Source organism: Chrysemys picta, chromosome 2, assembly GCF_011386835.1.
Source record: "Chrysemys picta bellii isolate R12L10 chromosome 2, ASM1138683v2, whole genome shotgun sequence".
NCBI lineage: Eukaryota > Metazoa > Chordata > Testudines > Emydidae > Chrysemys > Chrysemys picta.
Window position 1 is genome coordinate 31,518,264 of NC_088792.1, and position 13,272 is coordinate 31,531,535.

Consider the following 13,272-nt stretch of genomic DNA (forward strand, 5'->3'; position numbering starts at 1 on the left):
GGCAACATTTCCCCCTTTGCTTCAGATACTATGTGGAACACAGCAGGCAGCTATAACCTTTGGAATATTTTTCTCACTGAGATCCAGTCTTGTGAGTAAACAACGCCGTCACTTCAGTCTACCAAAAGCACATTCAGCTGTCATTCTGCACCTGTGGAGCTGGTAATTGAATCTTTCCTTGGTGCTGTCAGGATGGCCAGTATATGACTTCATGAGCCAGGGGAGTAAGGGGTCAGCTGGATCCCCAAGGATCACTACTGGCATTTCATCATTCCCAATGGTAATCCCCCAGTCAGGAAAGAAAGTCCCTGCTTGTAGCTTTCTGAAAAGCCCTGTGTTTTTAAAGATGGGAGAGTCATCCACCTTCCCTGACTAGCCCATGCTGGTGTCAGTGAAACATCTTCTGTGATCCATAACTGCTTGTGTAAACCATAGAAAAGTAGCCCTTTCTGTTTGATATACTCTGTAGCAAGATGGTTTAGTGTCAAACATGTGCATGCTGTCTATTGCTCCACTGCAGTATGGGAACATCATTGCTGCACATCCATCCACTTTGCCCTGCACATTGCAGAGAGTCACATTTCTGCATAGCAAGGGTGATTAATGGCCCTGCACACTTGCATGACAAAGGCCTCCCCAATGGATTTTCCAACACCAAGTTGTTTTCTGATTTACCGGTAGGAATATGGTGTTGCAGGTTTCCACAATACCATTGCTACTCGCTTCTTCACTGCAGGGCAGTTCTTATTTTGGTGTCCCAGCACTGGAGGACTGGGACAAGCTCGGCACACGGTTCGAGGAATGTGGCCTTGTGCATCTGAAAATTCTGCAGCTGCTGCTCATCATCTCAAGCCTGCATTACTATTTGAGCATTCCAGCATTTGAAGCTGCTCTATGAACGCTACCAGCAGCCTTGAATTGGTTCTTATCCTGTCCCACAGCAATCTCCAAGAAAATGTCGTCACCTGCTTATTTGGTGGTTCGTGCAGCTCTGCAAATTCTGGAGGATCACTCATCCTGTGTTTAGAATGTGCAGGATAATAGTGCAGAGCTGTACAGTCTCTGTGCTTCTGTCAGAGATGTTGGTCAGCAAGGAAGGCCACGCGGGTTTGTGGGATTTTGAAAAAAGCATGAAAATTATGGGATAGATGACATTATGGGATGGAGACAGTTGCACACTGGTAAGTGGACCCCTTGCTCCCAGTCACCTCTGTGTGCATTGCCAAGACGTCTCAAAAGACAGTGCGCTGGATGGTGCTGGGTTGCACACTCAGATGCCTACCCAGGGAAAACTTCACTGCATTGATACAAGCTCTCCTGGTGGGTACGTGCACCCCCTGACACAATGAGCCAAATATGCATGCGCACAAACAATATGCTAACGTTGACAACTTTATCCCCAAGTACCTTGTGTTGACCAAAGTTTGTAGTGTAGACATGGTCCATACTGGGCGTAGATCAGTTTAACTAGGTCTCTCAGGAGTGTGAATTTTTCACACCCGAGTGACGTACCTAGGTCCACCTAAGTTCTTAGGTATAGACCAGGCCCGAGTTTTCAGAGCATGGAACCAGGCCTCCCGGGAGGCAAGAGACTTCCAGGAGCAGTCAGAGCAGCATTGTTGGTAGGGGGAAGGAGCCAGGCTGGGCTATACCCACTCATTCTCCACTTCCCACCCCATCCCAGGAGCCCAGATTTAGGTACCAACACCACAATGGCCTATTGGCTGGAATTCCCACTCCTTCCTGCAAGGCAAGCAGCAGGAGCAGGGTGTGGGCTGGGCAGGTCACTTGCCCCACTGTGGAGCTGGGCTCTAGTGACACCACCTCACCAGTACTTAGGACAGTGATGTAGGGCAGGAGTTCCCACAAATTCCCAGGGTCTGATTTCTCAGGAGGCAAGAGAAACTCCCTCTGGTTGCTGCCTGTGTTCTGGCCACTTCTGCAGAGAGGAAAGCATATTGAAAGTCTTTAAAATGAGACTGATGGCTGCTGTTTTGGTTGAGCTTTGAAATAGAGGAGAACTTTAACTTTTTTAAAAGTTGATCATTGTTCAGATGCGTAATAATAAGTTGGGCCAGCTGTGTGTGACACAAGTGTGTGTGTACATGTGTGTACACACACACACACACACACACACACAGAGAACTAACAAGGAGCATGCCTGACATTATCCTGATTACTGGTGCTTGTATGTTCTGTCTCTTTGGGGTAGGGTCCATATCACCATGCCAGTTTCAATTATTTAGGTAATTTTATTTAAAAATATCTTTCAGCAAGTATGTCTGTTACAATACAAACAACAAAAAAGGATTCAGGAAATGTTTTTGACAAATAGATTTCTTTCTAGGCATATTAATACAAAACTTTGAGTAATTCATTTAAACTACAATACAGAACCGTATTTCCCGTACCCCTCAGAAGCAGTGCAAAGGTTTGGGGGAGTCTGGTGATGGAGAGGGAAGTAATTGCTGGGAAGGAGACTGGGAATGAACCTGGAGGGTTGTTGGGTGTGGGTTGGAGAAGTATGGAACAGATTTTTTTGAGGGGAGATAATGGGGGATTTATAGAGCCTCTCCCCTGCAGACCCTGGCTGACCTCTAGCCTCTCCCATTAAGCCAGGCATAAGCTGACTCTCTCCCCATGTTCCCTCTACCTCCACTCCCATTCAGTCCCTGGCTCAGTGCTGTCACCCCATTAGCTCTTGTGTCCCTCTCTGTCCACTCTTTCCCCTCTTCCCCCATCCCATGCCTCGTCACCTGACCCTATGGGCAGGGCGCTGTGCGGAAGGCAGTCTCTGCCTACTCCCTCTCCTCGGCTGGCTGCTCCTGCCATGAGCCATCTGCCCTCTCTTCTGGTGCCACAACCACCCCGGTGAGCAAAAGCTGTAATTGCAGCTTCCCTTTGCCTCCCCATCAGAATCGATTATTCTGCCTGGGACTGGGGGAGACACTAATTCTGTGCTCGGCAATGTTGCAGAATTGCCCCAGGAGTAATGTTTATTCAAGGCTTTGTGCTGTGGTTACCCGATTCTGGCTGAGGTCTTTTGGACCTACTGCAATACAAATAACTATCAAATTAAGTTTAATTGGGACTACATTTACATTATTTAGACTGATAAACTATAACTTAGAAATCCAGCAGTTGAATTTTAACCAAATTCTATGTAGGTCAGGTATTAATGGAGGGGAGATTCTTGGTCATTGAAGCCAAGTCTGGTTACACAAGGGCTGATCTGATCCAGAGTCATAACACACTTCCTTCTGCGTTTTGAGTAGAGTAACACTAATAATCTGTAGTAGTGGTATTTTGTGTTTTCAAAGCACTGTACAAACATTACTTAAATTTCACAATTCTTTGTGAAGTAAGCAGGTATAATCCCCCTTTTTGCAGATGTGGAAATAGCTACAGAAAGGTTTTAGCTTGTGCACAGTCACATCAGTGCCCAAACCAGAATTAAAGTAAGTTTCTCAGACCATTGTTCAGTACATCAAACCATAATGCCCATTTTGCTATAACTGCTGTATAAGTATTTTTTGTTACTCCTTGTTTTCTCAGTTTTTTTCTCATTTGTCTACCTCAAATATTTCATTCTTTGAAGCTGTAATTAATGATAATCTATTATTTTTCTATTAGTGAGTAATTAATGATCTATTAATTTTTGTATTAGTAAGTAGTAAATCCTAACTACTTTGAGCAGATGCCTTGAAACTTCAACAGATGTATGCTTAATGTAGAAATACAAACAGTGAAGTATTAATTCAGCAAAGTACCTTTTATAGGAATGTACAGTATAAAAATATAAAAATTTTACTGACTATTAAATACACCTGCCAAATGAGACTTTGAAAAGTCTCTTCTTTCTCGGAAAGCTGTAAATGTATTAGTGCGTGTGTTTTCTATTTCTGGAAACTGGACTACAAATCTTTAACGAGGTTCTAATAGTTTTCCAGAGTTATCAAGGTTTTTGCAGTGATCCATTCTGCACAATGTGCTCTGTGCATAGCTAGTCTTCAAGACCATTCAGAAACTAATTCTGCACTAGCTTTAATCTCTCTATTTGCTTAGTTTGAGCCAAATGGAACAAGTTAAATGAATTGTCAAGTAATTGCACTGGCTTCCTGTTTGCTTGTGAAAGCAAACCAGGATGCTTGACTTGGATCTAAAAAGCCCTGTATTGTTTGGACATGGCTATCTGAGAGGACATCCCAGGCTTGGAGGTCAGTTGAGGTACTGGAGCTAATGGTTCCTTTTGATTTAACATTGTGGACTCACAGTGGGGCATCATCATGAAGGACTCTCCAGCTCTAGAATTCAATCTTACTGCTAGTTTGACAAAATCTGTTGGCCTTAAGACCAGTCTTGTCTCCCCGGCGAGGCGTATAATGTTATATTGGATGAGTTTTCCAATGGTGACAGTAAGCCCTTTCCAAAATCCCATCCCAGATCAAATGACTTACAAGCACAAGTCCCATTCGATTTCAGTGGGACTTTGAATGCTCTTGAAAACATTTAAAACAGTCAAGTTTCCATGTTAGTTTGGCATATTAGTTAGGGCCCAGTGATAGTGATGGGTACATGTATCATTAAATAAATGAGATGAGGCTCTTTCCTCCCTTCTCCCCTTCCCTGCCCATTTCTTCACTTTACAAAATCAGCGCAGACTGATAGTTGTGATGAATTATGTAGGGTTGTTACAGGTCAGAATATGAGATGCTTTGGAGACATGAGTGGAGAAACGTGTACAGAATTCACTTATTATTCCAGGCTCAAGCTAATGATACTAGTTCTCTGAGCGCTGAAATTTACCTGTATGTTTGTTTTGAGTATTTTGTTGGATGGAGTGTAGTCTAATTATGACTTTCACTTCCTGAGCTTATGCTTGTAAGCAATACAAGCTATTAGTGTGGTTTCTTCCAATCTTTCATAAGTCTCTTTAAGAAGACTTTGAGCCTCCGTCATAAGACTTGTATTTGTATTTAATTTTTGTAACCTTAATTTTGCATTCTTTTCCTGTTGTATGATTTAACTTTTATAAGGTATCTTGTAACTTTTTGGCAGTTTGTTGGTTGAAGGGAAATGGATAAAACTGTCAGTCCCAGATTTTGATAGAACAGTGCATAAACTCATTTAGTCTCTTTAGTCTCTTATCCCAATAGTTCAAACATGGGTCATCTCTAAAACCACTTTTGAACACACATTGTGGACAGGACCAAACTCTTAACATTTTTTCACAATCTGTGCTTGAGACTTGAAGCATGACTTTTTTTGTGTAGAGGGCTTATTGTTTACTAGTGTGGTTGGAACATAGTACCATCAGACATCTGCTCTTCTGTGTTTAAATATATTCTTTCCATGTCTAGAAAATTCAAAAAACTAAAACTTTAGATGTAGAATGGGATTGTCAAAAGCACACTGTCCTAACTGCTCACAAAATTAATCAGTGGGACCCACTGACTTCAGTGAATACAGAATTAGGCCAGTGCTGATCATGTTTCAAAAAATCTCATCCTTAATGAATATCGGATAAGAGTAATGTTAGCCATTTAGCCTAAATATTTTTTTATTGTTTAAAAATGTTGTGGTATCAACCTTTTCAAAGTAGAGCTGTCAGAAATCATCAGGGCAGAGAACATAATATTTGAAAATGAGAACTAGAATTAAAGTTGAATGAGGAAACTAATGGACAGGATATGCAGTTCAAGAATTCCTGTACAGAAGAACGAGAGAGAGCAAGAGAGAGAGAGCTATTTCCAGAGTTGAAGCTTCGTACCATTTTTGGTGGAAGGACCGTATTCAAAGGACAGGCTTTGAATTACCAGTTTCACTAAACTGATTAGTGAATTAAATTTTAATGATGGTATAGGAATAACTTTAATAGCCATTGAAAAACAAAGTAATATATCTACCTCAGAATACAAATGTTTCCAACCCAAATAATTTTAATCATACCTGCAAACTGTTCTGTATCATTGTTTTAAAAAATATATATACACATCGCTGATAGGTAAACCAAAATGCACAAGACAAAATGGATCCTTCTGAGAGTGCAAAAGTGACCAGTTTTACCCTGCAGACTAAAATAACCCCAAGCAAGATATTGGTATGCTTTTTGAAACTTTTAAAGCTTTGACTCCAAGCTGGCACAACGGACACTTAACTTTCTACAAAAATCAGTGGAAAAACATAGGACACAGCTTAATCTGTGTACCAATCCATCTACTGTAGGATAAAGATAGACATGCATATGGAGACCTTCATGCAAGAGGAAGTAAAACAGGAATGCAATCTCAGCCCAATCCTTGTCAGTATGTACATCAGTAGCAAAACCCAAGGTTTTCACTAAATGCCTGATACTTGCTGGTGGTCTAATCATACTATTTCTCTCTTAATATATTATACAAAAGAATTTCCCCTTGCTAGAAATGTACTGTAAAACAGGTTCTACAGGGCAGCCTGGGAACAATCAAAACCTTATTTTTTTTTTTTTTTTTATTTATTAAAGACACAGAAATCCAACATCTTAAATATGTTCCTGGGCATCATAATACATGTACCATGAAGCCTTAATATAGCAATAAAAAATCACATCTAGACTTTTGTGTGCAATAAAGAACCATTAAATAACTAACACTTTCTGATAAAACCACTAATCTATTTTACAGTATAATTTAACCTATTTTACTGTATGGGAATGAAGTCTAGTGCCATTTTTAGCTACCGTGATAACGGTTGAGACAAAATTCCAATGGAAACCATTTCCCCTACACTTCCACTAATTACCATTTATTAGACAAGTACTCGGCAACAATGATTAGAGCAGACCTAATCAACTTACAGAAAAGAACTCTAAACTTTTGGTGCCCTCTCTGCCAAAACAGCATAGGTCTCTCCATTACAAAGCACTAGAGGATCAAAAAATGAATCGAATTAGAAGTATAACCCCTTAGCATGTATCACTTCTGGGTCTCACAACTGTAACCTCTTTACCAGTGAAGCAAGCAACTTTAACTATAATTAAGAAAGGTCAAAAACCCCTGGATTGTTAAATAAAATACCAGTCTACAGCTCACTTGGAGGAACTGATCAAAACCAAGCAATTGAACTGGTGCAAATCTATACAACAGAACTCTTCCACTCAGTTTGTCTGTATTTTATTATGAGGTAATCTAAGGGCAGATTCTACAGTACAGAAGTGGTGACTATGGGAGCTCTTCAGATCATGAATGTGTATGTGCAGCATCTGTGCTACCATAATATAAATAACATTAAACTCCAGGTGGAAACTCGGAAGTAGAGCTCAGAGCACACCAGGAAAGAAATGTAACACAAAAGGGTGCTAAAAATCATGTGAGTTAAAACTAGCGAGGGTAATAAGATCACATCGTTTTATTGAAATAAAAAGGAATCTTGTTTACCTATCATGCAGGCTCTGCTGCTAGTCATAGCAGTTCCCAACTATGCCACAGCGTTGTAAAAATTGACCGATTTCTTAAAAGTTGTACTGCTACCCACACTGTATGGTACTAATGGGAAACTGGTCATGGTCCTTAGTACTTGCAAGGCTCTGCAGCTTGGCAGAGCTATGATTTAGATCAAGAATTGGGTTTGTCTGCAGGCTTGAATAACATCACTTTAAATTCATTTCAAATTTGGAAGCTTAAGTGTAAAAGCTAGAAAATGTCATTTATTTTAATTAAAGCATACATTTTTTGCCATACTTAAAACTTGACACTAAATTCACCAAGATAAGTTAGATAATTATTGAATGCTTCTTTCAAGCCATCATCCAAAATACCAAAAACTGCAATAAATAGTTTGAGGATTTGTATCAGAAATAACTGTTTAAAAAAAAAATAATCATGCACATTTTTTTTTCAATGAAAGGAGGTGGTAAGCCTCATATAGTATCTACTGGAGGAATTTTGCGCCACTGCGTGTGCGCATAATTCACATGCCATGCATTTCCCCCCCACCCCCTGAAAATTGCTTCTGCTGGTAAAATTGCTGCAGTTCCTCCTTTTGCCCACCAGAGGGCACCATGGCGCTAGAACAGAGCAGCCACTCCTGGCTAGCTAGGGGAGAGAGAGAGCCTGTACAGACGCTCCCTGACTTACGCAAGCGTTCCGGTCCGGAACAGCTTGTGTAACTCAAATTTTGCGTAAGTCAGAAATGTATACCCGACCATTACGCCAACAACAACAAAAACCCCTCCTATTCCTAGCTTACGGAACTTTTTCCTGTAAGTGCAGATTTGTGTAAATCGGGTTTGCATAATCCGGGGGGGCGTCTGTAGTGCCTTCTTCACAGTGCCTGTCGGGCTAGGTCAGGAGACAGGGGATATGGGGAAACAGACAGCATGGGGCTGCTGGGGGGTCAGACAGGGGCTCATAACGGTTAGTTGGGGAGGACAGACTAGGGTAGGGGCTGAATGGGAGTGGAGGTGCAGGGGCCAGGGGAGGGAGTGCAGGGCCACATAGGGACAGGGAGGTGCCTGAGTGGAGGCTTGGAGACACATGAAAACAGGGGCAGATATGCCTGACTGAGTGGGAGAGACTAGGGGTCAGCCAGGGTCTGCATGTGGGAAGCTCCCTAACAATCTTTCCCCACGGGCCCCACCATCCTTGTCCCATCCATACCCAACAACCTTTCAAATTCACACCCAGGCTCTTTCTCAGCAATTACTTCCCTCTCCCTCAGCTCCTCTGTTACCCCTGACTCCCCCAAACCTTTGCACTGTTTCTGAGTGGTGCGGGAAATACAGTTCTGTATTGTAACTTAAATGAATTATTACTCAGAGTTCTGTATTAATATGCCTAGTAAGGAATCTATTTGTCAAAAAACATTTTCCCGAATCCTTTTTTTTTTTTTTAGGGCCTGGGCCAGCCCCCATCGGAGGGAGCGTCACCCAGCCCGCCCCAACCTCTGCTCCCAGTCGCAGCCCCTGGCTCCTGCCCATGGCCTGGGCCCCAGCCACAGCTCCACTCTTTCCTCTAGCTCCCAACCACAGCTTCCAAGGGGAGAGGGCGGCATGGGCAGATTACATTGGGATAAGGGGGGGCACAACTTAAAGTTTGGGGACTACTGCCATAGAGTGTCCCACTGTACTTGGTATTGTTGAGACCTCACCTGGAGTATTGTGTCCAGTTTTGGGTACCACACTTTAAGAAAGATGTGGACAAAATAAACAGAGCCCAGAAGAGAGCAACAAAAATAATGTTTAAAAAGCCTGACCTATAAAGAGAGGTTTAAAAAAAAAAAATTGGACGTGTTTAGTCTTGAGAGAAGAAGACTGTTATCAGTCTTCTTCTCTCATGTCTTAAGGTCTATTTATAAAGAGGATGGGGATCAATTGTTCATGTCCACTGGAGGTAGGACAAGAAGGAATTGGCTTAATCTGCAGCAAGGTAGACTTAGGTTAGATATTAGGAAGAACATTCTAACTATAAGGATAGTTAAACCACTGGAATAGGCTTCCTTCCAATGAAGGTTGTAAAGTGCCTGTTATAGTAGGTTTTTAAGAACAGATTAGACAAACAACTGTCAGGGATGGGCTGTGTATATTTGATCTTGCCTCAGCATGAAGGCATGGCCTAGATGACCCCTCAAGGGCCCTTCAGCCCTACATTTCTATGATTTTATCTTTTTATACTTCCACAAGTATTTGTTTAGCTTGACATGCAAATAACATGTCATTGAATAGTCATAATTTCCTTAGATACAAAATAGTGTTGCTTGTTCCCATAAGGGATTTTGATTGGTTGTTTTTTGCTATTTCTAAATAGCTACCTCTATACAGAAGAGAACTCTACAGCTTTCCAGTTTTGTGTGTATGTGTGTATGTGAGAGAGAGAGCCACCTACTGGAAGTCTTATTGGTGTATCCTTGTTATGTGTTACTTGGAACATCTCTAAAATGTATTGTTAATTTATCATGTCTTGTCTTTTCTTTGTGATGTAAATAAATAAATCCACAGAAACTAATGTTTTATCTTTTTAAAAGTGGGCTAGGAAAGTAAGGTAAACTCCTTGCACCAGGAGTCTCAATAGAATGTCAATTTTCAAATCCCTTCTTTTTGTTTTTATTTATAGGAACATCATCTTCAGCGAGCTATCTCGGCACAACAGGTATATGGAGAGAAGAGGGATAATATGGTTATACCAGTCCCAGAGGCAGAAAGTAATATTGCTTACTATGAATCTATATATCCTGGGGAATTTAGGATGCCAAAGCAGCTCATTCACATACAGCGTAAGTATAAATATTTTTTTAAATGTATGTGAAAGCCTATATCCAAAATGTTCCTACACTGTTTTAATTTAAAGGGATTTCTTAAACACCTATTGAACTACTGTCGAAACTTCCTTTCAAAGATTAATGTTTGTGCAGCATCTTAAGGTGTAAACCAGTGGTGAGCAACCTGTGACCCACAGGCCGCATACGCCCCATCAGGGTAAACATTTTGTAGACCAGGGGTCAGCAACGTTCGGCACGCGACTCACCAGGATAAGCACCCTGGCGGGCTGGGCCAGTTTTATTTACCTGCTGACGCGGCAGGTTCGGCCGATTGCGGCCCCCACTGGCCACGGTTTGCCGTCCCGGGCCAATGGGGGCTGCGAGAAGCAGCGCGGGCGAACGATGTGCCGGCCGTGGCTTCTCGCCGCCCCCCATTGGCCCGGGACGGTGAACCGTGGCCAGTGGGGGCCGCGATCGGCCGAACCTGCCGCGTCAGCAGGTAAACTGGCCCGGCCCGCCAGGGTGCTTATCCTGGTGAGTCGCGTGCCGAACGTTGCCGACCCCTGTTGTAGACATTGACCCTCCACGGGCATGGCCCCGTGCAGCTCCCTGTGGCTGCGGTTAGCCATTGTCTTCAATTAAATGGAGTATGTTCACCTCTTAAGAAACACATTCTAGAATTCTTCATGGGATCTTCAGCTGCTTCTAGATGCCTAGATAGCCCACTTGGGTGCTGTTGCTTGTTTTCATCTTTATCTGGCTAGGAGATTTCAACTGTTCCTTTTGGATGTGAACCTCACCACAGTCATCACTTTACTTGGGGCAATACTTGAAAACATCTCAGAAGTTCTTGCTAATGTGGAATTCAGTTGTATGCTTTAATTAGCAATATCTTGAACATGATACCTGTGCCCCATAAACTGAATAGATCCCCAGTTTATTTCTGGATAAAAGATTGGGATTGATTTACAAGCCTCTTTCTTGAGAGTACTGACTACTTCTGTGACCATTTACTTCCTCATGCTCTCTCCTGATAGTAGAGGTCAACTGAAGTTCTTAAGTTGAATGCCCTGTGAACAAAAAGCAGTCTTCAAAATGTTACCTGTATGTAAAGTTAGATTATCATAGGTTCGTCTGGCATGATCTTTAACCAATTTTTTTATTTTTATTTATTTTTGTGTTTTATTTAAGATAGTAAGGTTATTGATGAGGAGAACTTGGGTGATGTCAGTCTAGTCATCAGTGAAGCTTTTTGCTTAAATACCACATATAATTGGGGTGAAATTCTGGCTTCCTGGAAGTCACCCCCAAAAAAATAACCTCTGACTTCAACAGGGCCAGGATGTCACTCCAGATTCTTAGATTGAACTATAGGAAGTATACTGGATAGTAAATGATAAGCAGTTGAATGCTTAGGTATTATATTTATAATGTCATCTTCAGTTAATGTCTGCTTGTGTTGTGTCAATGCTTCTGTTAATTTTATTCTTCTTGCTCACTGTACTTTTTATATCTGTTTAATAAAAGTATCAAGTTGTTACTGGAGAAAACCTGTTCTATAGATTTTCCCCCCACGAACAAAAACCACATGTTCTGTCTTGCTCTCCAAACCATAAAAGTATAGCCTATAATCCCAGGCACTTTTTTTGTTGTTGTTGTTGCAACAAAATACTTCCATAGTACTTCCATGTTAACATTCACTGTATTGTTTAGCTTTTAGTTTGGATGCTGAACAGCCTGATTATGACTTGGATTCAGAAGATGACGCCTTTGTGAATAAGTTGAAGAAAAGAATGGACATCTCTCCTTTGCAGTTTGAGGAGATGATAGACAGGCTAGAAAAGGGCAGTGGTCAGCAGGTACAACATTATTTCAGATGATAAAATGGAAAAAAAATACTTTCATATGTTGCTATTTCTTGTAACACATTGGGTTTTACATTTAGCCAGTCAGCCTGCAGGAGGCCAAACTGCTTCTGAAGGAAGATGATGAATTAATTAGAGAAGTGTATGAGTACTGGATTAAAAAGAGGAAAAACTGTCGAGGTCCCTCTCTTATCCCAGCAGTAAAACAAGAGAAGCGAGATGGTTCCAGCACAAATGATCCTTATGTTGCTTTTAGAAGGCGAACAGAAAAGATGCAGACTCGAAAAGTGAGTAGATATAAAATCTGGCACATTCTTATTGTATTGAAGCATTACAAAGTCAAGTTAACTTTTTTAATACTGAATCTTGAAAAAACCCCACTATTTGCCTGCTAATAGCATCACTCAATTGAAATATTATACAGTCAAATTACAGAAGTTTGTATCCCAGGAGTACCACCGTGATGGGGGTGTGTGTGTGGTTACTACAAAATCGAATAATAATAAATGCAGGTGACTTGTAACTTGCAGTAGATGTAAGATTCTCTGTACTTGGACATGTCAAAATGCTTGATACACACTTATTATAGAAATTAAAGAAACTTCAATGAAATGAAAAATGTCTTGTTATATCCACAGAATCGAAAGAATGATGAAGCGTCTTATGAAAAGATGCTTAAGTTGCGTCGAGATCTGAGTCGTGCTGTAACAATCCTAGAGATGATAAAGAGAAGGGAAAAAAGCAAGAGGGAGTTATTGCATTTAACATTGGAAATTATGGAAAAGAGGTAGAGTACATCAACAGTATTTCATAATCGTTTTTGAAAAATTTAGCATTAAATATTCACGCTCTTGCATAAACAGAACTAATACTAAAATGTCTTTTTCACTTGTTTTAAAAGATGATTTACACAACTACTTTTTAACTTTTGTGCTTAATTATTTTATTATAGTATAGCATGCTTTCACATTTTACAAGGAGAAAATGAAATATAAAATTATATACTTACAAATCAGGAAGGAATTAGTCTAGTCTTCATCCAGTCACCCTTGTTTTGTCAGTTTTGATTTAGGTTTCTTTCACTGTTCACAAATCTAGAAAGAGGAGACTTCGGAAACTATAGGTAAATTTATTAAGAACATAAGAATGGCCTTGTTGGGTCAGACGCTTGGTT

General features: G+C 41.0%; 1 protein-coding gene across 7 annotated transcripts in view; it reads left to right on the forward strand.

Moving 5' to 3' along the window:
* EPC1 (enhancer of polycomb homolog 1) overlaps positions 1-13,272 on the forward strand; it is a 110,795-nt gene that overhangs the window by 66,242 nt on the left and 31,281 nt on the right. For all 7 annotated transcript variants that reach the window (XR_010598216.1, XR_010598217.1, XM_065582891.1 and 4 more), the window contains 4 exons: positions 10,089-10,248; positions 11,947-12,092; positions 12,179-12,385; positions 12,737-12,885. Coding sequence is in view for 5 of the 7 variants with exons in the window: in XM_005290972.5 (XP_005291029.1) it covers positions 10,089-10,248; positions 11,947-12,092; positions 12,179-12,385; positions 12,737-12,885 (662 nt within the window). In the remaining 2 variants the exon portion in view is untranslated. The remainder of the gene's footprint in view (positions 1-10,088; positions 10,249-11,946; positions 12,093-12,178; positions 12,386-12,736; positions 12,886-13,272) is intronic.